The following is a 27335-nucleotide window of genomic DNA, read 5'->3' on the forward strand; positions in this document are numbered from 1 at the left end:
TTGTAGCCTAGAATGGGAGAAAAACACTGCTTAGGATTTCAGTGGAGAGGCTGAATTGTCAACTCAAACAGGAAGCTAGGAGCTCGCATGATTTCTGGGAGGATCTGACTTCGGGGAAAAGTGCATGTGTTGCATAAATGTCCTGCTTATGTTTTTCTTTTTATTAAGCCCTCTCTTCTAACCTCCTATCATCAAATGCTGAAGCCTCAGTGGGTAGTAGAGGCTCTAGTTTTTGTCTGTGAAGGTTCTTATTCATCCAGGTCATGGTATATCTGTAAAAAATAAATAAAAGCAACTGGACTTGCTGTATTTTTTTTGAAGACATTTCACTGGTCATCTGACTAGCTTTCTCAATTTAGAAAGTCTGGCTTTTGACTGTAGAAAGGCAAGTGGCAATGATCTTGGCATCGAAAGAGGTGGGACTTGATCTTACTTTAAAGAGGTTTCCTTTTATATTTTATGTAGAGTTCATTTTTAAATTCAAGATTCATGCCTGACTAAGAATTACTTTCTAGGTTATAACTTAGCACTTATATATATATATTTATTACACCATTATGTAGGACAAAAAAACCATGGTACATACCGCAAGAGGCTTAGGATGATGCCCCGAGTAGTAACAGTCTAGTTTTTCTGTTTCTTCTGCACCTTCAGCTTCGCCTTCATCACTAGAGAGTCGATTGGCCAGATCACCTGCCACAGAATTTACAGCAGGCTCCGCAACAAACCCACTATGGTTTGAAGAACTCGTGCTATTGAGGCTATTTACAGAAGATGGTCTAGAAATACGGAAAATACAAAGTTACATTTGCAATTCACATATACTCTATGTTGTTTCACATACAAAAAAATTATCCTCAGAATATTGTTCACTCAGCAATGTCAGCAGATAAATTATTCTTTAATTTGTAATAATGTCTTAGCCACGCAAATTGCTCCCTCAGGCATCCACATCACCACACACTCTCCACTCTACCTTAGCTCTATTTCCAGTGTCTGTACTAGCTTCTGTCCCATCCTTCCCCACCAGTGGTGTATTTTGGTTTTGTGCTGCCCTAGGCAAGACTAAACTCGGGCACCCCCCTCAATCTAAAGAATACATTGCAGTTCCCAGCCTGCTTCTGGGACATCCCGACCTGCGGATCACATGCTATGGCAAGCCCCGAGCTACCCGCTGCTTCTCCTCCACCTCCTGTACAAAGCCAGCTGGACCACAACTCACTGGGCCCTCCCCTCCACCAGGCAGCTCTCTAATCAGTCGACCGCTCTATGGGCCGCCTAATTTGCCTCAATCGCCTCTGCCTGATTCTGTGCCGTCCAGCCTCGGCCCACTGGGCAAGTGGACAGTATGCCCAAAGGCAAGTCTGGCCCTGTCCGGGTAATTGGTTTGGGGTGGTGTTTTCTGCTGCCCTCCTGGAAAGTGCCGTCCTAGACAAATGCTTAGTTTGCCTTGCAGTAGATACACCCCTGTTCCCCACACTATACCACACTATAACTTCTCTTGCAGGTCTTTATCCACTCCCCATACTTGAGGCCTACACCTGTTAATATTTTTCTTCACCCGATCTTTTTCTACAAAACCATCTCCTTCATTCAGCACTATACACTTTCCAATCAACTTTTAAAAGAGAATTATGGGGTAAGTGTTTTCCCCATAGTTTTCTTTAGGGTCACAGGAGGAGGTCAGTATATGTCCTCCCGTGACCTCTAGGCTGTTCCAGCACTCTCTTTAACAGACCACAATCTTTTCATCCTAAAGAAGACTTTTATTAATCCCCATTTTACCAGGTGGGGAAAGGGGTGTGGCTAGTGTTTAAACAACCCCTGCCAATACCAATTGAATATATATATATATATCAGTGGCGTAACAATCCCCATAGCAACCCAGGCGGCCGCTATGGGGCCCCCGGGCACAGGGGGGCCCGGCCAGGACATCCCCCTGATGCCGTGTGGGCCACCTGGGTCGCTATGGCATTTCAGACTGCTGGCTGTCACTGACGACTGTGAGGAGAAACACGCAGCCATTCACATGTGCAGCGGCGCGTACCTCCTAACAGCTGCTGAGTCGATGACAACTAGCATCTTCGGGGGAGGTGGCTGGGCCCGTTGTCGGCAGCGATGGAGAAGGCGGGGCCCAGCGATCGAGGAAGCAGGTCTTAGCGATGGGGAGGCGGGCCCGGCGATCGAGGAGGTGAGGCCCAGCGGGAGGCGGGCCCAAGCGATCGTGGAGGAGAAGGAGGCGGACAGAGGATCGGCCAGACAGGTAAAAGAGCTTGACCGCCCACCTGAGACACTGCAGAGCTTACGATAGAGAGTCCATGGTGGGCTCTGCAGGGTCACCCTCAGATGGCCTGTTTGGGTTATCAGGTGGACTTATCTAGAAATCACAGGGCCCCATACAAGATTTTGTTTATGATGTGTAACTTACAAAGCTCAGTATATCGTGAGTTATTGCCCGCGATATACTAAGAGCGCCGCAGCCGGGACAGATCCCGACAATACTGTCTGGATCCACCCAGCTGTGTGAGTGATAGCTGGCTCTGCCTATCTCTCAGAGAGGAAAGGGGGGAATCCCTGCGGGGAGAGGTGGCTGACAGTCACCTCTCACTGCAGGAAGATGATCGAAAAGTAAGCGGATCGGTGCATGTTTCTGCTCACTTCCCGATCAATAGAGTCAATCTGTGACAGCTTCTTTGTCACAGGTCGGCTCTAACTATGAGGATGAGTGAAAATCACTCACCTCATAGTTCTACTTTAATTCTACTTAGGGGCTCATTTAAAAAGCAGAGGTATGGCCGTACTGTGATCATACTGTTACTTAAAAAACAAAGAGAAAAACGAATTTGTAAAGTACAGCAGTCAGCCGAAGCCAATGGAGCACAATAAATGGGAATGGAAGGAAAAGGGAAAAAAATGGTGGGTGGAGAGCCCAGTCAAGTTACATGACTGGCTCTCCTCCAATCAAAGAGCTCTCTTTGGTGCATTAACGCAGAGAACTCCATGGGGTACCAATTGCTCTATCCCGCAGTCCTGTATCTTGTAAATGGTCAGTAAAATTTGGGTCAAGGTGTGTGTAGCGGAGAGGAGTATATTGCAACAATGTCTCTGGCATGCTGTCTCATTCTCATTTCTTAGTGCTGTTATTTCTGCAGGATGTTAACTACCAACACAATATTCTGGTGCACATAGTGGAGGCAATTCTCAAGCACATATGAAATGTCACCTGAGATTTCATAAATATGCAAGAGTTCAATTTTTGTTAATCCTTGTCACTTTCCACTGAATCCTACTCCCTTGTCACTGGTGTGTCACGGCTATTTAGGAGAAACCAAATAACCTACCAGCATGTTTTTGGTTTGTTGGGGGCAATCAATGAATCTGGAGGAAACCCACACAAACACCTGGAGAACTTTTACTCTCCATTTAAATAAAGCCCTGGGTCCTGGATTCAAACACCACTAAAGATGCGAAGAGTGCTTTCCTTATGTGGAATGTACGTCTCATATCCAATTATGGGAAATGTTTCCATTGTGAGGATAAACAACATGTTGACCCACTACAGTCTTGTTTTGCATGTTTCTGGATCAACTAGACCTAGAATAATTTAGCTATGATTTACTTTGGTCCTTTTCAGTACTAACCATTAGAGGTGTGCCGAAATGAAATTTTGAGACCGAAACCGAAAATAAAAAAAATGTCAGGCTGAAACAGAATTTTTTTTTTTAACCTTCTAAAAAATTTTTTTTAATATTTTATTTTTTTCTAAACTTTTCATTTTTTTATATTTTATTTATTTTTATTAAATATTTTTCTTTGTTAACTTTACTGTTGGGGGCTTTGGTGAAATATCAGGGCCCCTGAAACACAGACCCCTAATATTTCCCTTTTACAATAGAAAAAGAGATTGAGGACACACAATCTTCAATCTCTTTTTTTGCAGCCCCAGCACTGAATGAACAGGAATCCTCTATACTGTACTGAGTGTTCCTGTTCATTAATAAATTGTGGGTATAGTATGTACACAATCATGAATGAATAGGAAGTGATGTAGATCACTTCCTTTTCATTCATAACTGGTACATAGTAACTCGTACTATGTACAGTTATTTACAAATACTCAGTGATCACTGATCGCTAACTGCTTGTACCCGCTCTCCATCCTAACTCGCTGTCACAGCTCAGCCGGTGGTGCAGGGAGGAGAGCTCAGTCTTATTTGACAGCTGACTTCTCACCGCCGACTCGGTCTCCAGTGACAGCTGTCTCCGCCCACACACTGCTTTCCTGATCTGTGCAGGAGGCTGAGCAGGGCGGTGTGGTGCCTCCTGTGACACGCTCACACTGCTCTCCTCCCCGCTCGGCTCCTGACAGCTTCTCTCCTCCACGCTGGCCACTGTGCTGTGTTCAGAGCAGACACAGAGCAGCGCCCAGCAGGGAGGAGAGAAACTATGGATGTACCACAATTTCGGCCGAAAGATGGCACGTTTGGCATTTTGCCAAAAGTGCCATTTTCGGCCGATATGTTTCGGTGGCTGAAATTTCGGTGTATCCCTACTAACCATTAGCTATACCATATGTATTTGTAATGAGAAATCAGAACTACATCTCGACTGTGGTTGCCAGCTGGAAAGCTGTAACAAAACGTTTGTCAATTCAATAAAAACTGGTGACATTGTTGGGGCGCATGCTGCTTCATGTATTAAATACCATATGTGTGTGCACTGTGTGGAAGATGGAGCAAGATAGTTTAAAGTACAGTCAGCAGTCCTCACCTAGGTAGGACAGAATTAGTAGGTCTGGCTTTTGCTGGGGATGTCACTTTGGGTTCAGGTACAGAGTTGGCAGATGGCCCTGATGACTGTTCTTGTGCTGGTGCAGACTGGTTCTGATGCGTTTCTCGGGAGTTCTGTGGATGTTCTTTATCTTTAGTCACCTCTTTTTCCCTCGATCGCGCTTTATGTTCGGCTAATAATACGTCAAATGGTTTCTTACGACCTGGCACAGCTCGTCTGTGGTAAAGGGAATGCGTCTACGAGCAAAAATAAAAATAAGAAAAGCTTGAGTAAAGAATAAACCAGACACAGTTAAAACAGGTTGTTCACAGAAAAAGCACTGTTAAAAACTTAGATCTTTGTTACAAACCTCTGCTGCAGATTTCTTTTGCTTCCAACAAAGCCCAAACAGCTGTACACTTGAACAGCCCAGACTATGCCCAAACAGGTAAAAGTTATCACTTTGCAATGGGTATAGATCACCTAACCAATCTCCTCCTTCTTGTAGCAGTTTACTTTGCTTCTTTATTTAAATAATAATGACAAGCAGCATAACAAGCACAGGCAGCAGATCCCTCAGAGTTAAATACTAAAGGGAAAAGAAGGGTGGTGGTATTCTTCCACTTGTACCATGAAAATTATTTTCAAGGAAACTTGCACTACGGAAAAAGTAGGCTGCTACTGTTGCCCTCCTTCTGAAAAACAGGAGTTTTGTCCCACATATCAGAGGGGCCCACATATGAGAGGAATCAACTGAAGAAATGTCACCAGCACACCAAAAATCCTTTCAGGATAACCACGTGTGTGACTTTTGGTGTGCTGGTGACATTTCTTCAATTGATTCCTGTAACCAGCGGTGCCATCCGCAGTCACTACAAGCACCCTCCCCTGTCATTGGGGCATTCGGTAAGGAGTGCAACAAGTTTATTTCTATATTCTGAACTCCACATATGAGAGGGCCACCTGAAGAACTTTTCAGCAAAAGCTATAAACCACAGGTCTAAACGTCCACCCGGTAAAACTTTGCAAACGTGTAAACAGAGGACCAGATGGGAGCTTTGCGGATTTGGGAAACTAAAACCTTATGCTGGAAGGCCCAAGTAGTAATAGCACGAGCCCTAGCTGGAAAGGGGGAAATATTACTTTTCAACTCATAGACCTGAGGGATAGTTTTCCGAATCCACCTGGGGAAGAGGGAGTCACACTTCTGCATGGGAGCTGTAGAAGACAGCTGTACACTTGAACAGCCCAGACTGTGCCCAAACAGTGTAGTGAAAATATAACTATAGCTGTACTATAAACAATAGGCAGAGACCACCTTCGGAAGAAGCAGACCATAGGCCTCAGAACTACCTTAGTCTTATAGACAACGAGAAAAGGCTCTTTACAAGTCAAGGCCACCAGCTCAGAATCACACTTGACAGATGGGATGGTGATGAGGAAAGCAACCTTGTGAGAGAGTAGTGTCAAAGGGACATATCTTAAAGGTTTAGAGAACCTGCAAGGCCAAAAGAAGTGGAGGTCCTACAGAGTCACCAGACTGTGTATCAGGGACACATGAGTGACAATCTGCACAAAGGCCTTCAATAGAGCGTGAGAGGGAATCAGCCTCTGGAGAATAGCCAAAGCAGAAATTTGGCCCTTGATCGTACTCAAGACTAATCACTGGTCTTGGTCAGACTGGAGGAAAGACCGGATGGATCCCACTGAGTACTTCCTGGGATTAAACTGTCCCCGCTCTGCACTAAGTGAAATAAAGAGGTGTGATGGGGAGAGGTCAACGTCTATCTTTGAAAGGCATATGGATGACAGATTCAGAGAGGCCTTTACGATTCAAGATCTGGATTTTAACAGCTATGTATTTATAGCTAGTAACCCAGAAGCAGGGTGGAATATTGGTCATTGGGACAGTAGGTCTGGACAATCTAGAAGTGCTCACGAAGTTTCTGCAAGGAGCTTGACTATGTCTGCGTACTATGTTCTTCTGGGCCAGCTGGGAGCAATTAAGATCACCGAAATGCCCTCCAACTCTATCCTGTGAAGGAGGAACAGATCCGCTGAACAAATCCCATGGACTCACCAAAGCACCCACAGTGAAGGCCTGGGGATGCCTGGTCCTGGTGATAAACCTGGCCAGCTTGTTGTTGAGTCCGGACGTCCACGTCCGGGGTCTGCCATTTGCAATAAAGGTCCCAAAACACGCCTGGGTGAAAGGACTATTCTCTGGGATGCAAACATTGAGGAATTAGGAAGTCCACCTGCCAATTTTTCACGCCTGGGACCATTCTCCAGCATCCACACATTGACAAATGAGGAAGTCCGTCTGCCAATTTTCCACACCTGACATATGCATGGTGGACAGGTCCAGGATATTAATTTCCACCCAAGCCAAAATCAGGTCCTTTTCTTACGAGCTGCACAACTTCTGGTGCCTTTTCTGGTGGTTGATGTAAGCAACGGCAATGGTGTTGTCCGACTGAATACTGATCTGGTGGGGTGGGTGGGGGTAATGGCAACTTGGCCCTGAGCTTCAGAATGTTGCTTCAGCGAAGACATTCCTCCGTCGACCAGGTTCCTTGAACCGAGAGGTTTTCCAGGACTCCTCCCCCCCACCCCCCAGCCTGACAGGCAGGCATCTGTCAAGAAAACCTTCAACACCACTGTGAAGAAGTACGTTCCCAATTCCAACTCTGGGTTGGAGATCCACCACATTAGGGCAAGCAAACAGGTTGTCTAGAGACTGAGCCTGTTTGTGCCAGCCAAGCGGCAACAACCTAGAGAGAAATTGTGCAAAGGGAAATGCCTCGAAAGAGGTTACCATCAAGCCCTACACATTCCTGCAATAGTGAATGTTTGGGCAACTTGCGGACTACAAGGTTCAAGTATGCATGAGCAGAGAGATAGGATATTTTCTGGAGGTAGGAAGGCACTGGACAGGGTGGTGTCCAAGGCCAGGCTCAAATACTCCAAGTAATGGAATGGTTCCACTGACAACTTATGGAGATTCAGGACCAATCAAAAGCTCTGCAGGATTTGTTTTGTCCATGAAATGCTGGACGAAAGGATTTTCACTGACTGCTCTCTGAGGTGAAGGTTGTCCAGGTACCCTATTATGGGGATGCCCTGAGACTGAAGCAGAGACAACTCAGCGTCCGGAAGCTTGCTAAAGACCCAAGATGCAGTGGACAGGACGAATGGAATGGCAACAAATTGGTAGTACAAAAACAAATAAGTGTCAGGCTTACAATCTCAATACAAGATGAATCATTAACACTGGGACATGATCACAATCTCTGTGTAAAACACCTTACAAAATATATCTAACACAAAGAAAGCATTAGTGATAATAGATACTTGATGCTGAACCAAAAAAATTATATCTTACATTACTATGTCTCTTGTAACAAACAACAATGAACGTGTGTGAACAAAATACAAATATTATACAAAAACAACCACCCTTACTTCATACAAACTAAAGTTTCCATAAGAGATAACCCAAAAAAACCAAAATCCATGACAGTATATTTCAATATCTGGACTCTTTCCACTCACACCAGAGACCTCTCTGTACTCAGAAGAGACTCCAAAACTGTGATCAACGAATCTTTCGCCAGTGAATTCCATCACCCTACAGCTATGGCTCCTCACCTTACAATGAGACCCTTTCTCAGGTCCCTCGAGTTATTCTCGTTCAAACTCGCGCAGGACACTCACACAGGCATTAGTCAACATGATCATCCGCTCCGCTATTTTTCAGATCTCCAGGGAGACGCTGAAACCAGCGCTCCTTGCAACTAAACCCATTCTCCGGGCTCACAAACTGCTCCTTTATAACCTCGGGCGGGATCACCACTCAGATACTGATCCTCACGAACATCCACTCCAGCCTTTTTTAGACCCCTAAAGAAATAACCAACGCTCCTCACATACACGAGAGACATTTTGCATTGAGATTGTAAGTGCAACGCTTATTATTTGTTTTTGTGTTTTGAATGGTAGTTGTATCTACTTTTTAGTGTTGCAGCTGATTGCACAGGGGCAGGGGATATTTGTTATTTGAGAGTTTGAACAAACTCATAGTGTTGTGATTCCTCAGCAAAATGCAGGCAACATTGATGGGCAGGAAAAATGGGAATGTGCAAATATGCACCCTTGATGTCTACTGACAGAAAATCTTCTGGGTGAAAGGAGGCAATGACAGAGCGGGTAGATTAAATCTGAAAGTTCTGCACTCCCGGGAACCCATTGACAATCTTCAGATTGAGAATAGGGCAGACCTTACTCCTTTGCTTGGGTGCAATGAACAGGTTGGAGTAAAAAGAGGACAGAGGATTTTGCTGCTTGAGGCTTAGACTTCTTTTGATCGAAGAAGGTGCCCTTGCCCCCGGTTATTTACTTCATATTAGTATCAAAGGATTCCCCAAACAGATGTTCCCTGGTAAAGGGCATGCATGCCAGGCACTTCCTGCAGGGGAGATCTGCAGACAACACTTCAGTTACAGAATCCACCTTACGTGGAGATACTGGAGACCCACCTGGAAGATTTGGTTTAGAGCATCCACCAGGCCATAGTGGCAACAGCATGTTGAATTGCAGGATCTGCATGGGCAAATAAGGCTTTAAAGAAGGTATGTAACCTGTTGTCCACGTGGTCTTGGAAAACTGCAAACCCTCTACAGGGACTTTTAATGTCTTGTTTAAACAAGAGATGGCTGGATCAACAACAGGAATAGCCCATCTGAGCAAACCATTTAGGAGGAGTAAACAGCTTTTTGGGGGGATCCCAGTCAACTTTACAACACCAGCTAAAAGTGTGTGTACAGGGAAGGTTTTGGCATTTTTATGGAAACATTACGGGGACCTTTGGTAAGGTCGATGCAGGCAGCTCTAACTGTAAACAATCAGGCACCACGTCCACAAGGACAGAGGTATTGTCCACAAGCTTAGAAAAATCCACAGAATTGGGAGCAGCCCCTTTTTCTTCATTGTCTTCTTCCTCAGAAAGTGCACAACCCTACTGAACACTTTTGGGATGAATTGGAACTCTGATTGTGAGCAAAGTGGTTTCATCCGCCATCAGTGCCTGAGCACACAAATAGCTGAATGGCTATTATTTCCCACATGTACCATGCAGCCAAACCTAGTAACATCTAAACACAGAAAAAAGGGATCTAGGAAGCATAAAAGTTGTTTATACTTCCCAGATAACTTCTTTTGTGTTTAGTGCAGGAGGCCCATGTGCATGGGGTCTCAGTATGACTGCATTTACAATGTGTTTGCCAGGAAATGTTTTACAAAATAAAAAGATCAGGTATTTACTCCAAATCCAAATATATAAATAACTTCTTTAGAAAAATAAAAATGTATCACCGATAATTATCAACATAAATTTAAAAGGCACTCCATCTACATTATTATTACACCTATGTATCACTAACAACATGTATTTTCATGTATATAATATTGCACCAATAACCACCTTGCAAGTGAGAGACCTTGTACATGGTTTCTTCGTCTCTGGATCTAATACTCCACAGTGCTTATTTGGGTCAAATTCTCTTTCTAGAAGACAGATACGGATTAATATGCTTACACAATGAAATCACAAAAGTTTATTGATTAATAAAACAACAACAAATATGCATTGCTCCAGCCAAAACATTTTAGCCTTGGCTAGACTTGGAAGGCTAAAAACTTCTGTTGTGTTTCTACGGTTTTCCCTCATTACATTACTATCTATTTTATATCTGTTAAGTCTGTGACAATGAAGGTAAACATTTTCCGACTGTTCTCCTACAATGCTTGTAAAAGGCAAGTTTGGTTTTAGACTGTGTGTCTGGGGAAATATAAATTAAAAACATATTAATTGCATTTCTGAACTAAATGTATATTTGCATATTTCTTTAAAAAATAATACAAAGTCAGAAAAGTATCTGGCGATTCTACGAAAAATCCTGTGAGCTCGTAAATTCCTGTTACACCTGACAACTCTGCCCCTGCTGTACTAAAATCCAAACCAGTGCAATCAGCCTTGTCCTGAGTTGTTCCCTGTGCTTTCCCTCTTATGTTACTGGAGATGAAGAGATGAGGAGCTGTACTGTAGTCCAGCAGGGAAGAACTGGGCTGGGTTACAACACTGCTTATGTGTGTAACAGATTATGTTTTATGATTTCTTTTTTTTTGTGCTCAGAAATACACTTCAAAGACTGAGCTTTGTGAACATAAGCTGTTGCTGATACAAGAAGTAAATTGTCTGCCAGCATCTTGTACTTGCAAGTCAAACTACAATGTTGTTAAATAGTGCAAACATTGAATTGTTTGCTTATCTCTGGTTCAACCAATGTCATAAAATAATGTTTACTTATCCCATCTCATAAAGAAGCAGTATTGTTTTTCCTAGCAAACAAAATGATATATAATAAAACAAGGCACTTACCTGAAAGTCTTTTGTAAGGCTTATTACTGTTTTTGGTACCATTTTGATGCTTCTTATCTAAAGCATTGATTCCCTTCCCATTCAGTATCTTTTCAGGTGAGGCTGGCACAGGTTTTGGTACCACAGGCTGCTTTGTGAGGGAGGATGTTGAAGAAGTTGTTGTGGTGGCTGAATTCATTTTAACATTGGCACCATCTGTTTTCACAAGATTTGGGATTTTCTCGAGGCTCACAACAGGAACAGGGCCACTGGAAAACAGAATTCTTTTGTTACTTATAAGGTGACCATAAGCCATCAAAATAATGCCCAAACCTATGAGAAAAGGCACATCAATAACTCTTTGTGGTTAGAGGTGAAACATAACTGATATGAGCCAAACATGATGGCTTCTTCCTGTAAATAATGTATAATATTTTATCATAATACCACAAGTTGCTATGGTTCACAGAAGTCATCAGGATAACAAACTTGTGGTCATACAGGAACTCAAGTGAAAAGTCAGTTGGGTTTCATAGCAGTCATAGCATACACAAAATACAGGTGTTGGTAAAACGCACTCTGTAAAACCACAGCTTGAGAAAAGAAAAAAAAAACAGATACCATCAATGGGTAAGAAAGGAAAGATGACTCAAAAGAGAAATCTACAAATGCACTATACAAGCAACAGGAATGCATTAATAAAAAGCATTTAGTTAATCAGTCCCCCATTACTGAATGTAAAAAGAGCATTTCTAGTAATACTTTGGAAATATTCTTTCAAATCTTTTAAAATATTTAGACATGAACAACATCCTTGTACAGAGGACAGTATTCCGATCCTTCCAGATAACAATGCTTTAGAGTGTAAAGACAAAAAATGTGTTTTATTACAAAATTATTCTTTTCATTGTTCATTATAACAATTTACAGCAAATACCTGACTGTTATCTGCCAGAAGCAATCTTTTTAGCATAACTATACAACCTTAAAGAAAACTGGCCTGCCAATGCTGACTCTACCTTGCGAAAGCATTGAGTTATGGTGCCCATACACTGGCGGAAGTTCGGCCGGTTTTTAATGTACCGGCCGAAATTTGCACAGTGTGTGGGGCTGCCAGCTCCCTTTCAGCCAGCATTCCTCTATCAGCTGATTGAAGGCGCCGGCTGGAAAAGTTTCGATCAATCAGAGCCGGCAGCCAATGAGCTGCCCGCTCTGGTCGGGTATTCTGACAGGTGCCGCCGGCACCTGTCAGAATACAATGTAAACAGAGGGATTCCTTGATCGACATGCTGTTTGTGTTGCTGGAGGAATCAGGTCTATTTTTTTTTCCCGTTCCGCTCGCGGGTTGAGCGGGAAAATTGATTAGTATATGGCCAGCCTTAGAGTTGGGGCTGGATTTACCGTGTTTCCCCGAAAATAAGACACTGACTTATATTTTTTTTGGCTAAAAAAAAACACACTAGGTCTTATTTTCAGGCTAGGTCTTATTTTTTTTTTTTTTTAATGTACAAAAATGTACACTTATTCATGTAGAAAAGTCTACATGTATTCATGTAGATAAATATGGTGATCAGGGCAATCAGGGGTGCTGTACCTTTCCAAGAGCAATTTGCTAACCAATCGCTGGCCAGAATGAGCGAACCGCACTTTTACTATCGATTCCTCACAGGCGGAGTGCATTTGGTATCACTCCGCCTGTGACAGGAGTCGGTGCTATAGAGGAGGCATCGGCTTATGCGGCTCCGCTCCCTCCGGTGCCGCCACGCTTCCTCTACCGCTGCCTTCGTTGGCACTGCTGATCCTCTCCCGCGGCTCTTCAAGTTCCCCCTTATGCCACGACCGGCCCTGGAATGGTCACAACTAGGTCTTATTTTCGGGGTAGATCTTATATTTTAGCAATTCCCAAAAATAGTACCAGGTCTTATTTTCAGGGTAGGTTTTATTTTCGGGGAAACAGGGTAGATAATTCTCTACTCTAGGCCAGCAACCTTGTGAAGCCTCCAACAACACCCCCTTCCCCCCAGCAAGTGCACACATAGGGAACATGCACTGTTCTACGTAGATACAGGTAGAAAATGTGATGAAAGTCAGACATAGCAGATTAAACATCTATTGTATTGAAAAAGAGAGTGGCCCAAATTATAAGACAAATGTACACATAATAAAGAACTCCTCAATAAAGGATAATTTATTAAATAAGTGTACAGAAACAAAGTAGGCATCATAATGACTTAACCAAAAACATTTCCACAGAAACACAATCACTACCACACTTACAACCAGAAACATGGCCCAATTAGTGCAGTCCACAAAGAGTACAGGGAGTGCAGGGAGCTCTATCTAACCTATAAATATGGCTTCTCATAGCTTACACAGGACATTCCTTTGCTCACAGTGGCTGATCAGAGCAAAGGGGGGAGGTGGCTAGCGAAAGGAAGGCGAGTACAAGCTTTTGGTGAGGAGGGAATTAAAGTGAACCTGTTGCTGTGCCCAACAGACAAATCACATGTTCACTTTAAAACATGATTTTATAATAAAATTAGACATGCAGCAATCCATGTGCAAATGGATGGTTGCAGCATAGATGATTTATCCATTGTTGAAGCATACCCTATACTACAAAAATCTATGTTTTCCCTATGCTGTATCATAAGGGATCATGAAGTGCTTTACATAGTCTGTTGCAGAATAGTTTTCTCCTGCCTTCTCCAAACTCTTCACCCTTTTGTGAATAACCCTGTATGTAAAACTTTTTTTGACAAAATAAATATATGTACTTTTAAAAGCAGACCTCACATCCAGTGACCCATGCAGAGCAGTAAGCAGGCAAAAACACAAACTGTGTCACTGTCTGACATTTTTTACAGGATGAAAAGCAACACAACATGCAATGAATGGTCTTGTTGCATGCATGTGTGGGAGTAAACGGCATTGTTGCAGCTGTGTATTTGGACATTATTAGCAGCGGCCGAGTAATATTGCTCAAATTAACATGGTTGGTGGCAGTTATGTACAAATATAAGGTTCTGTGAGCCTATTAATGACAAAGGGCGATCAGATTTCATAGTGGCCTGAGAGGCCAAGCATCGCCACAGCAATGCTAGCATCCTGGGCCACAGCCATAGACAGTCACCAAATCAGCATTTTCAGTAGATTACCAGTGGGCGCTTATGGTTAGATGTTTAGTGCCTAACGAGAAAATAGGTAAACCTAGCTTTAGCATAAATGCTGAGTACTACCAGCCTTGTAGTACTCAGACCACTTGACAATCAGGTAACAGCTCCGTCCTTCTCACCTCTTAGTGTACAATGGGTGAACAGGGTGGCAGAACCAGTGGCTTTGTGGACAGTGTTATAACACTAATCTAGATTTGTCTAGAACATGGCTAAACATTTATAGCGCATACTAAATAGTATCAGAATTAACAGTATGCCCTGTATTCATTACTGTTACTCTAAAAAATAAAAATAAAACCAAGTAAGTGGGCAAAGATAATCTAAGTGATTTGTTTCACATTGATTTTAATTTCCTCTGAAGGTCCAATATACAAACCAGATGACACTTACAAAGTAGGTTATATGACCAGTCCAAGAAATATTGCAGTTCAAGCAGTTCCTGATGTCTCCAATGCAGCCACTAGCAGGGAGAGTTTGCAGAGAGAAGGCTCAATTCACAAAGCTTTACCACATGGATAAAGCTCTCTAATGTACAAATCTGATGGGAATTTTCAAATCTTATTGAGCTCAGCTCAAAATAACTGTTCCTCTAATGAAAATAAGTTGTGTTATCCTAGTGTTTGTGAATTGAGTCCAATTTCCTTCAACTCTAATTGCTACTGATGGTGAAACAGGAGGGGCACAGTTAAGTAGCAGGTTATTAGATCACTATTTTATCAGTAAAGGTGCCCATACACGTTACAACCCTCGCAAGACTACTGTCTTGCGAGGGTTGTAAGCTAATTAAAAGCTCGTACGATCTGCCCATCTTGGACAGGTACATCGTACTTGCGATCATCGAAAGCCCGCCCTGCTGAGGAGCGGGCTTCCGATGACCGCAATGCTGAACGGGCAGTGTGCGCACACCGGCCCATTCTGCAGTTGTCGAACGAGCACGCCACTAACCCGCCGACAATCGTACGGTTCTCGGCGGGTTTTCTAGCATGCTCCTTCAACAAAAGATGTGCGACCGTACAGTAGAAACGTAGAAAAATGTCACCAGCACACCATGAGTTGAAAAAGCAAAATATTGTATTGCCAATAGCTGTATCTCATTGGCAAGCGCTTTCGGGGCCTCGCAGGGTCCCCTTCATCAGGCTTAGAGATAAAATGTATCAGCACATGTATCAGCAGTCGGGAAAAGTACATGGTGAAACAAACAGCCTTGTTGGTGAACAGAAACAGGCAGGAATCTGCAATAACGTTTGTCAAAATCCTTGCCGTGTACAATGATCACCCAGAGGGAATCAATTTTTCTCACCCAAAGTGGAATTACACTAATGTTAAAGGAGAACTATGAGGTGAGTGCTTTTCACTCACCTCATAGTTCTAGCCGACCTGTGACAATGAGACTGTCACAGGTCGGCTCAGTAGATCGGGAGGTGAGCGAACACATACCGGTGTTCGCTCACCGCTCGATCCTGTCACGGCTCTCTGCCGTGACAGGGGAGGGGCTGGATTCCCCCCTCCCCGCTCCGCCAGCGCTGACTGGTGGATCAGATGGGGGAGGGGGCGGGGACAGCTGGCTCTGCCTCTAGATAGGCACAGGCAGCGGTCAGTCACGCAGCTGGGCGGATCCCAGCACAATTGTCGGGATCTGCTTCAGCTGCGGCGTCTCAGTATACCGCGATATACTGCGGCGTCTCAGTATACCGCGAGCGACAGCTCGCAGTATACTGAGCTTAGGGTGACGGGAGGACGCTAGTTTGTGTCCTCCCGTTACCCTAAGGAGAACTATGGGGAAAAGACTTAACCCCATAGTTCTCCTTTAAAAAGCAGTACTAAAGGCGCTGTCTTTTTTACCTGAATGTATTCTCTGCATTAAGGAAAAAAATGTCCTGTACCATGCCATTGCCCCCCACCTCCAAACACTTACCTTTGGTCCATGTTCACTGCCGCCAGTTCCAAGACAATCTGCTGCTTCCCTGAAATTTTGGGTTGTAGAGGATGGATCCTAAGGGCAGTAAGGACAGGGCAATGATAGGCTGCTGAAGCTGCCTGTCAAGCTGCTGTGAGGAGGAAGGAGGGGGGAGGAGGAGCATGGCTTGCAAATGCTGTGAGTTCAAGTAGCTTGGATAAGTTCCCCGCCTGGAGCGCACACACGGATGTCTCCTTTGTAACCTGCTAGGCAAAGGAGACACAACCGTAAACAGGAGAGGAGGGGCTGCGGTATGAAACCTCCAAATTAAATGGGGCAGTGTAAAACAAAAAAAAGCTCATTAAGTAAGAATGGATCTACAGTGCTGCTTTAAAAAAACAAAGGTTTAATATCACTTTAAAACAAGGTAAACACTTCACGGTAGTCTGGTGTGCCACTGATATACTGTTAACCAATGATTCAGTCAGCTGACAGCTGATTGGCTATTATGGATACTGCACTTCGTACCAAATCAATGTCCTCTACAAAGCTCATACAACTAGTTGTTTTGAATTTGGAGCTTGCAGTACCCATTTCAAGCATGATTAACCAAGCCATCTAATGTCAGGCTCTTCTGAATGTGCTGTAACATGATCAGGTACAGTAAGAAGTGCCAAAACCCCTTATTGACAAATTGGGTTTATATGTAACTGAGCAACAACACCAAGAGCAAACAGATAAACATAGATTAAAAGATGCCGAAAGGAAGAGACTATTTTATTACACAGGCAATTATTTTGTTAAATGTAGGAAACCTATTTCAGTAGGGGAACTACCTCATGGCATCAAGGCGATCACAATACTTACATAGGAAACTGGTATGAGGGAATATTTATGATGCCAAGGGAAAGGGCACCCAAACTGAAGTCTCCTATTCTTCAAGTGCAGTTAAACAACTGAAGAGAAGGTTTAGGCTCCGTTCACATATTACCGATTTTTATTAGCATTTAAATGTATACTGTTCACACTTGTGCGGTACCAAAACGTCCAAGCGCGATATTCTGGGCAGATTCCGCACGTCACGGCTATAGTAATAGCCACAAACACGTGGAACCTGCGCGTACGTTGTCGTGCTGAGCGGTTTTTCGCGCGGAAAACCCAAACACCATGTGTGAATAAGGCCTTACGAAGCCAGCCAGCCACTTCATCTTTCCAGAAATGCACACAGAAGTGAGCTGCTTGTAGTGAAGGACACCTGTACTGAAAGAATTATGTAGGCTGCCATTGCTAACCGCTTCCTGAAAATGCAATATACTTGGCAGTCTGCGGCTGCAATCCTTTACGAGTCATTTACCTGAAACATGAAGATCAGGAAAGTCAGAGTGAAGTTAGGCCTCCTTATCTGCATACTTGTATTAGGTCAGTGACTCAGAAAGAACTGAAGCCAGAGGATCGTCATGATATCCAGGGAACTAACATTAGTACGGGCAGTGGTCAGCAGTGGGTGCCTCCATTATTCCTCAGTAAAGATTTATTTAACATGAGGGTCAACATGTGGTTTAGCGTAAAATGTTTGCAAAGTGGCTATCTGCCTCTTCTAGAAGCTTTGCAAATGACATCCATCGACCCCTGTATCTTTATCATGCAAATCCTTGTGACCACTTTCTGCAGCTCAGCCTGCAGAGCTTTGTTCTTCTTTTCTTTTAAATGTTATAATCTGGGAGTCTGCTTTCTTTATGCTCAGTTCATTTTCCACTTTCGTGAAGAGTGCCATTTGTGGATAACGGGTAATTAGTCATCAAAAAAGTCACTTCTCTTGGACTGAAAGGATGATAAGGAGACGGCTACTACAAATACTGAGTTAGACAGGAAGTCTAAAATAAAAAGTCGAATTTTAGCAGGAATCCAAATCATACGTCATTGCACATTAATTCTACTGCAATGTAGAGCATATAATAAAATATTCACTTGTGCAGTCCTCAACAAAGTCCTTACAGGCATGGGTGTATAGACAAACAATCCCTTTATATTTTACCTTAAACCTGCTTAGTTGACACGGACTTAGACATTATAACATTACAGGAGGACCTGGATAAAATAGGGGAGTGGGCATTAATGTGGCAGATGAGGTTTAATGTCGATAAATGCAAAGTAATGCACTTTGGAATTAAAAATAAACAAATGGGTTATACAATTATGGGTATGCCGCTAGGGAAGTCAGAAATGGAGAAGGATTTGGGGGTCATTGTAGACCACAAACTGAAAGGTAGTTTGCAGTGCCAGGCTGCTGTAAACAAAGCTAGCAGGGTCTTGTCCTGTATTAAAAAGGGGATGTATTGCAGGGACAAGTCTATAATTTTGCCACTTTATAGATCATTGGTTCGACCTCATCTGGAGTACGCGGTCCAGTTCTGGTCACCAGTACTAAGAAAAGATGTCCTTGAGTTGGAAAAAGTCCAGCGGAGGGCAACCAAACTAATTAGGGGTATGGAGGACCAGAGCTACGAGACAAGGCTACTAAATTTAAACATGTTCACATTGGAGGTGAGGAGATTAAGGGGGGATATGATCTCTATGTACAAAATGTTCAATGGTGGTAGCAACATTAGCGATAAACTGTTTAAAATTAACTCCATTACAAAAACTAGAGGCCACCACCTAAAATTGGTGGAAAAAAAATTCCAGCACAAGGGGCGAAGGGGGTTCTTCACAGTAAGATCAGTTAGGGTCTGGAACTCACTGCCACAGGCGGTGATTTCAGCAAAGAATGTGGAATTGTTCAAGAAACTTTTGGACGATTTCTTAAGGGACCGTAATATACAGGGGTACAGGTACTCCTAGAACTCCTAATAGGTTGGACTTGATGGACTAATGTCTTTATTCAACCTCAAATACTATGTAACTATGTAACTATGTAACTGACCGATTTAATTGATACCAATGATTCTCATTATCGATTAGTTGGTCTGGATCCCCAGCTTCTTCCAGAGAAGGGGGTCTGTGTGCCCTCCCCTGATGCCCGGAGGGGACACAGACCCCTGCAGCCGGTGCCCAGGGGTGAGGAGAGCTCCCCCCGCCACATCAGCTCTGCTCCCACCGCTCTGCAGCTCTCTTCTCCCCACTAGCAGCGCACTGCATGCAGCGGCCTGTGTCCCCTCCAATTCCGCTGCCTCTGCCAATACAGGCGAGGGAGAGCAGCGGGTTTGGAGGGGACACAGAGCTGATCCACCTGCCGGCGGCCGAGTACTGATCACTGCGAAGTTTGAATATTACAGGGAACAATCAGCAGAATTTTTTTATATATTTGCTGATCGTCTCGCAGCTCTGCAGCACCCCACTTCTGACTTGGCCCTGTCACTGCTATCGCTGATCACTATGATGTTTGTACATAACTGAGGACATAGTATTCAGATACGGTGTCCCCAATTATGAATGAACAGGAAGTGCTCTACATTACTTCCTGTTCATTCACGATTATGGATATAGTATCTGTTTACCAACGCCTCAATTTTTGAATGAACAGGAAGCCTCTGTACTGAGTGCTTCCTGTTTATTCATGAGTTTCCTGTTTCCTGAGTGCTGGGGCTGCAGAAAAAGAAACTGAGGAATCTGTGTCCTCAAATTTCTTTTATTTTTTTCAAAAGGGAAATATGAGGGGTCTGTTTAGACCCGATATTTCCCTAAAGGCCCTAACAGTAAAGTTAAAAAAAGAAAAGAAAAAAATATAGCACAAAAAATAAAAGAAATAAAGCCACACCCCTAGGACCCCCCTCGCCCCGTTATAAAAAAAAATATTAAAAAGCCATTTTCGGTTTCAGCCTGACACATTCTGGGGCAGGAATTGCGTTGCGGTGCCATTCATTTCAATGCCACTCCAATTGTGCTACCCATCCACAGTGCAATCGCACGCAACGGAATGTTTGGTACCGCAATGTCGTGCGTTCACATTGCAAAAAATTGTGCATGCAGTTTTATTCTGAAGTAAACTTTATGTTTGTAACACTCCATTTGTATATTTTATTTTAAATTAAGGATGGTATTTAATTTTTTTTCCGACTAATCGTGAGAATAATAGGCCAACTAATCGATTATGAAAATAATCGTTAGTTGCAGCCACAGCTCTTAACATATCACTTAGAAAATAAATGTCTGGCACATGACAAATCTTTATTTTTTAATTTTTTAGAGAGTTTCAAAATTGCTCAGAGATCATTCCAAATTTGAGTACCAATTCTCATAATCAGCAGCAGGGGTGAGCATCTGTACAAAGTGCCAATATACACCGATCAGCAAAAACATTATAGAGAGGTGAGTGAATAACATTGATTATCTCGTAACAATGGCACCTGGAAGTGGGAGGGATATATTAGAAAGAAAGTGAACACTTTGTCCCTGGAGTTGATAAGTTGGAAGCAGAAAAAACAGGCAAGCATGGATTTGAGCAACTGTCAAATTTATGATGGCTAGACGAGTGGGTCAGAGCAAGTAAAAAACTGCAGCTTTTGTGGGATGTTCATTCCCGGTCTGCAGTGGTCAAGACCTACCAAAAGTGGTCCAAGAAAGGAAAACCGATGAACCAACTACAGGGTCATAGTAGCTCCACATCAGTCTTGATGAAGAGAAAGGTGTGTACTACAAAAACAAAAGAGCAGAGTGCACCCAATGCAGTACAGCAAGTTACCTCAATAGACAGCACCTAAAATTACCATAAAATGAACTTAAATACACTATATTGCCAAAGGTATTGGGACGCCTGCCTTTACACGCACATGAACTTTAATGGCATCCCAGTCTTGGTCCGTAGGGTTCAATATTGAGTTGGTCCACCTATTGCAGCTATAACAGCTTCAACTCTTCTGGGAAGGCTGTCTACAAGGTTTAGGAGTGTGTCTATGGGAATGTTTGACCATTCTTCCAGAAGCGCAATTGTGAGGTCAGGTACTGATGTTGGACAAGAAGGCCTGGCTAGCAGTTTCCGCTCTAATTCATCCCAAAGGTGTTCTATCTGGTTGAGGTCAGGACTCTGCGCAGGCCAGTCAAGTTCCTCCACCCCAAATTCACTCATCCATGTCTTTATGAACCTTGCTTTGTGCACTGGTGCGCAGTCATGTTGGAACAGGAAGGGGCCATCCCCAAACTGTTCCCACAAAGTTGGGAGCATGAAATTGTCAAAAATGTCTTGGTATGCTGATGCCTTAAGAGTTCCCTTCACTGGAACTAAGGGGCCAAGCCCAACCCCTGAAAAACAACCCCACACCATAATCCCCCCTCCACCAAACTTTACACTTGGCACAATGCAGTCAGGCAAGTACCTTTCTCCCGGCAACTGCCAAACCCAGACACGTCCATCGGATTGCCAGACAGAGAAGCGTGATTCGTCACTCTAGAGAACATGTCTCCACTTCTCTAGAGTCCAGTGGTGGTGTGCTTTACACTACTGCATCTGACGCTTTGCATTGCACTTGGTGATGTAAGGCTTGGATGCAGCTGCTCGGCCATGGAAACCAATTCCATGAAGCTCTCTACGCACTGTTGTGCCAATCTGAAGGCCACACAAAGTTTGGAGATCTGTAGCTATTGACTCTGCAGACAGTTGGCGACTTCAGCATGTGCTGACCCCGCTCTGTCATTGTACGTGGCCTACCACTTTGTGGCTGAGTTGCTGTTGTTCCCAGTTGCTACCACTTTGTTATAATATCACTAACAGTTGATTGTGGAACATTTAGTAGCAAGGAAATTTCACGGACGGACTTATTGCACAGGTGACAACCTATCACGGTACCACGCTTGAATTCAATAAGCTCCTGAGAGCGACCCGTTCTTTCACAAATGTTTGTAGAAGCAGTCTGCATGCCTAGGTGCTTGATTGTATACACCTGTGGTCATGGAGGTGATTGGAACACCTGAATTCAATGATTTGGAGGGTTGTCCCAATACTTTTAGCAATATAGTGTATCTGTGGGTACAATGGCCTTATCAACATATCCAGATTTGCAAGATTTAAGTCATTCCAACGCGAGGCTGATTATGTCACTAAGAGTAGTGCTGGTGAACTCAAACTACTCAACACCAATTGGTCTATTAAATGGCTTGCTATGGCTTACTGGATGACTGCAAGCTGAAGAATTCTAACTTTGCCCACTGGCCACCAACTGATTTTGGGACAGCTGTCTCTTCATCAGACTCGAAGGGACACATGGCCCAACGTGCATAATGAGCTGCAGTACAAGCCTCGAATCAAAGCTCTTTAGTTGATATTTGCATTCATAAATTCTCGTTTACGGTTACTGAGAGAATTGATCTTGAAGTCAAAAGAACTAAATTCTTGAAACTTGGGATATGTTGGTAAGTTTCCCATGGGTTTGTAAGCGCATTTTTTTATCACTTGCTGCACAATCTATTAAGTGAAACTCCGGACAAAACAGCAATACACAGTTGAAATACGTTTACCAACAAAGGTTTTATCGAACACAGTTGGCAGAAGTACTTCTTTCTGGAATGATATGACCCACTAAAACCTCAGACGTGTATTACCAGAGGTCACACTAAACTGGCAGCTTATAATAAGCAGTAAGTTGAATTAGGAAAATGCTGGGCACCTAGAAACAAAGCACATGTAACAAACTATACCTAGTAAATGGTGTTCTCTCCATTACTCACCATGGTTTATCTCTTGACACTTTAGAAGGGAACACTGTGTGTTGTTTGTTGTTGGAGGTAAGTAGATTGTCTTTGGGCGCTTTGAATGGCTTTGAGTTACTGCTGACAGGGTTATGGCTGCTCATACAGGTTTTCGGTTTCATCTGTACGTGTGATGCTCTGTTGGAGTTGGAAGGAGGAGAAGCCGGAGATGGGGAAGGTTTGCACATTGAGCCGTGTCTTCTTTCTGTAAAGGATAATACAATTTTTCAAATGTGGTTCACCAAACTACCACAGCCAGGCAGGTTAATACATAGATGAAATGCCCACAGAATTATTTTGTATAGTAATGTAGACATTCTTGTAATTCAGCCACCATGGCTCCACTTGGTGACCAATATGAAAGGTGGTAATAATTTTCAAAGCCTGCAATTCTGCATTCGGTCACTTGCCTGATTCCTGTATGCTCTCTAAAATACTAGTGAACCTCACCAAAACAGTACTGCCTCAACTTTCTCCCTTCCAAAGCACACCAAGTACCACTCTTCCTACCACGCAGCTTACACATTAGAAACTCCCGCTCCGTGCCTGATTTTAATATTTAGCTAGCAAGCAGCATGTCATGTATGTACACTAATGTGAACTGACGTAATTTGTAAAATTGCCTGAAATTGTAAATATAGTATACTTTTTTCAGTACCTCAAATAAATTATCTGTAAGAGTATGGACTGTTTACAATGGAGAATACTGCAGGTACAGATCGGATATAAATGTTCTTTGCACTGCTGAGCTTCATTACTACACCAAATCCACAACCAGATATCACCTTAGATTGACAAGTACATAGAGAACCGCTCTAGGAGGTCAGCCACTTATAGTACTTGATGATGAACGGATTATACAGCCCTGTGCGAGGTGGGTAAATAACATGACAGGTTGAGCCGAATGGATTCATTCACTCTGGCCAACTAAGAGCAGTTATAAGGTCCCTCCTGTCACTCTTGCATTAATCATAAACTGATCTTTAAAAATAGAAGACTTTTCCAATTCTGATGAAATGAGATGCTGAAAGTAGCACCTAACGAACAAGGATCAGCAATGAAAACAGTGAGGGAAACCACACAAATAACTATAAGAACTAGCAAGGAACCTTGCAAAATATAATGGACCTCATTTATCGTACTGTCTGAAAAAAGAGTTATGTGTGCAACTTATAGTACCAAAGCTTCCCTTTCTGACCTTAAAGTGAATTTCCTCTTTTACAGCCAAGTTGGCATAACACCTACTTTATATTTAGTACATATTCTCTTTCACATAGCATAACATATTTACAAATTGCTTCTAACATTTTAAGTGCTTTTTACTTGCTTACAAATTAGGGCTGCAACCAACTTATCGATTAATCAATAATAATTGATTATGAGAATAGTTGTCAACTCTTCTCACTATTGATTAGTTGGTTGGATCCCCTAGCTCTCTCTCCTCCATGCTGGGAGGAGGGCACAGCAAGCAGTGGGCGGGTGCAATAGCAAGCCTGTTATTGGCTATTGCAATTTGAAATGGCCAATAGCAGGCTGGCTATTGCACCAGCTCACTACCTGTGTATTTGCATTCAGCTGCCATCTGCAGAATGCTGCAACTGGCAGCTGTCATTCCCTGGTTGAAGCTATTCAAGTGCCATGTGATACAATACAATTATTTTGGCCTGACAAATTCTGCTGCGGGATGTGCGGTGCAGAGCCATTCATTTCAATGTCACCCCAAACACCCAGTGTGATTGCCCGCGATGCGTTCCTGTGCAGTGCGATTGCAAAAAATTGTGCATGCAGTTTTATTCTGAAGTCAACTTTATGTTTGTAACACTGCATTTGTGTATTTTATTTTAAATTAAGGATGGCATTACATTTTTTTAATCCGATTAATTGAAAAAATAAAATGGGCCAACTAATCGATTATGAAAATAATCATCACGGGCAGGGCCCTTCTTACCACCTTGTCTTGAATTGTATTGTGATTGTAATGTCTTCCTTATATTGTAAAGCATTGCACAAACTGTTGGCACATATATAAATCCTGTATAATAATAATAGTTGCAGCCCTATTAAAAATCCTACCTAGCTTCTCCCTATGCAATGTTAAGGAGGGCGAGGTGGAAAGTTATGATTACTTTAATTAACCCCGTCTGTACTGGGCTGTCATAATTCATTATCAGTTGTAAACTAAATATAAACACTGTCAAAACAAAAGGTTAAAGGAAAACTATGAGGTGAGTGATTTCCACTCATCCTCATAGTTAGGGCCGACCTGTGACAAAGAAGCTGTCATAGGTCGGCTCTATAGATCGGAAAGTGAGCAGAAACATGCACCATACATTACCCCATAGTTCCCTTTAAAGACTTAGAAGCACTGTTTGTTAATACGAGCAAGCTCAGCCTGTCCCTCAGTTTGTCCCTTCACTTTCACTCTCAAACTGCTCAAAGTAGAAAGTTGGAATCTGCACTAAGGCCTCAAAGATAAGAAATATATTTTTTAAATTATTTTAGGTATGCTATGTGAATAGTACCACATAAAACATATAGTGGGATTTTCTCAAAACTGAGTGCGAAAAATGGAAAAAAACTTTTAAGTGCAGTTTTTAAAATAAAAATGTGACTCGTTGCTTTGGGCAGCTAATAGCTCCAAATTTATTTTGATCAATAACCCATATAATTAACAATAAATGTCCACCACCAGTCTTCGGTTTGAAGACATCACTGTTGTTACAGCGAAACATTGCTACCATTTGTAACAAAGACAAACAGGTTACCAAAAAACGAAAACTGAATACAACTCAACTGTTTCAAGCTAGGCATACATGGTTAGAATTTTGTTAAAACATTTTTTTTCCAGAATGTTCATTCAATAATAGTTAATAGGGACAAATTGATGATAGATTTTGTCCAGACTGATAAAAAAAATTAAAGGAGGAGGATGGAATTTTTTCCCATTAGTGACTGCTACTTAGTGACTGTTCTAAAAGGCACACTGATGAATGGGCCATTTGAGAGCGTCCAGCTATCATGCTACAAATATGACTATTTACAATGGCAAATGGCTTAAAAAATGCATGCAAGTTGTTAGCCATTGTTGGTCAGATTAGCCATGATCTGACCACTGTTGGTCAGATCATGCAGCAATTTAATGCTTATGAGCAGCAGCAGATACTGCCCGACACCCACAGCTAACGATCTTGGAGGAACACAACACAATCGCTCCTGTTTGAACATTGTTTCCCGCTAAATAAACTGGTGATACAGGTGTGTGGCCACAGCTTTCCCTCTTGTCTGCCTTCAAAGAATAGGTATCCATGCTTGGTCAAATCAAGTGTGAATGTTCATGTAGCCACCAGCAGACAGACAAACCTGTAGGCAGTTAGAACCTGCTTGCATGTCTGACTGCTCTAATATTTATAGTTGGACTTATAGTTGGACTTAGTTGGACTTGGACTTAGTTGGAATATTTATAGTTGGACTATAGTTGGACTTAGTTGGGTTACAAATAAAAGATACACAGACAGTCTAGATTGAATGATACAGACAGAAACCATCATATAGATCTTGTCTTTGCAGCTGTTATCTTCCTAATCTTTGACATCACAATGTGAATTATTTCCCGTTACTGAAGGCCAGTGAACAAAGAAAAAAAATCAACATCTTACAGCGATATGAGAGATAGCAGCATTCCCTATACTATGGTTACACTGCTACCGTTACAAGTAACACATGTGGCAAAGGAAAATCCCTTTAGAGATAAAATAGCAAATGTTTGTCACTTTCAAGTTGAAGGTGCTGTCCCTGGGCATCAGAATGTGCCAAGGCAGAAGCTTGAAAGATCTAAACTAGGCTGTAACAGTCTGTAGGCCACAGCTACTAAATAGAGGCCCAAGTTTTAAATAACTAAAGCTACCTTTAAAAATGTATCTAATAGGAACACATTTTCAGTATGTTTAGACAAGAGAAAGAGTGCTCCCAGAAATCACATCTGCAGATAGGAGATATGTACAAATAAAAGGAGAAAGGAGATGCCAGACAGGAAGTATAAAGAGTAGTCATCAACCAACAAGTGGCTTAAAGTCCATTTCCACCTTTGTAAGTGACTAGTATTTATTGCGGTAATGAAGAGATGCAGTGATGATGTATACATGTGCACATTTTCATGACTCACATTTTAAAGAATATTTAAAGAATATCTTATTAGCCTAAAAATTTAAAATTTTCTCTACAGGAAAATCAGTCAGACACCAGGGTCGGATAATAATTTGGCTTTAAGCAGCTCTCCCCCTCCCTGTTATTCCTTGTAACATGATCAGTGAACAGCAGCTCTGCCTTTGCACACAATATACTGCCTTGGGAGTGGGGCTGCCACTCTGAATACTAATGAATAAGAAGAGGTGAT

The 27335-nt window shown here is 42.6% G+C and overlaps 1 protein-coding gene across 2 annotated transcripts in view; it reads right to left on the bottom strand.

Moving 5' to 3' along the window:
* Nucleotides 1-23147, bottom strand: part of ATXN7L1 (ataxin 7 like 1) — a 30768-nt gene extending 7621 nt beyond the window's left edge. For both annotated transcript variants that reach the window (XM_018568631.1, XM_018568630.1), the window contains exons 1-5: nucleotides 22922-23147; nucleotides 11210-11457; nucleotides 10253-10335; nucleotides 4771-5027; nucleotides 587-779 (exon numbers count right to left, since the gene is read on the bottom strand). In XM_018568631.1, coding sequence (XP_018424133.1) covers nucleotides 587-779; nucleotides 4771-5027; nucleotides 10253-10335; nucleotides 11210-11457; nucleotides 22922-23130 — 990 coding nt within the window. In that variant the 5' untranslated portion in view covers nucleotides 23131-23147. The remainder of the gene's footprint in view (nucleotides 1-586; nucleotides 780-4770; nucleotides 5028-10252; nucleotides 10336-11209; nucleotides 11458-22921) is intronic.
* Nucleotides 23148-27335: the final 4188 nt, after the last annotated feature.

This window comes from Nanorana parkeri, unplaced genomic scaffold (assembly GCF_000935625.1).
Source record: "Nanorana parkeri isolate BGI_ZX_2015 unplaced genomic scaffold, ASM93562v1 scaffold1221, whole genome shotgun sequence".
Taxonomy (NCBI): domain Eukaryota; kingdom Metazoa; phylum Chordata; class Amphibia; order Anura; family Dicroglossidae; genus Nanorana; species Nanorana parkeri.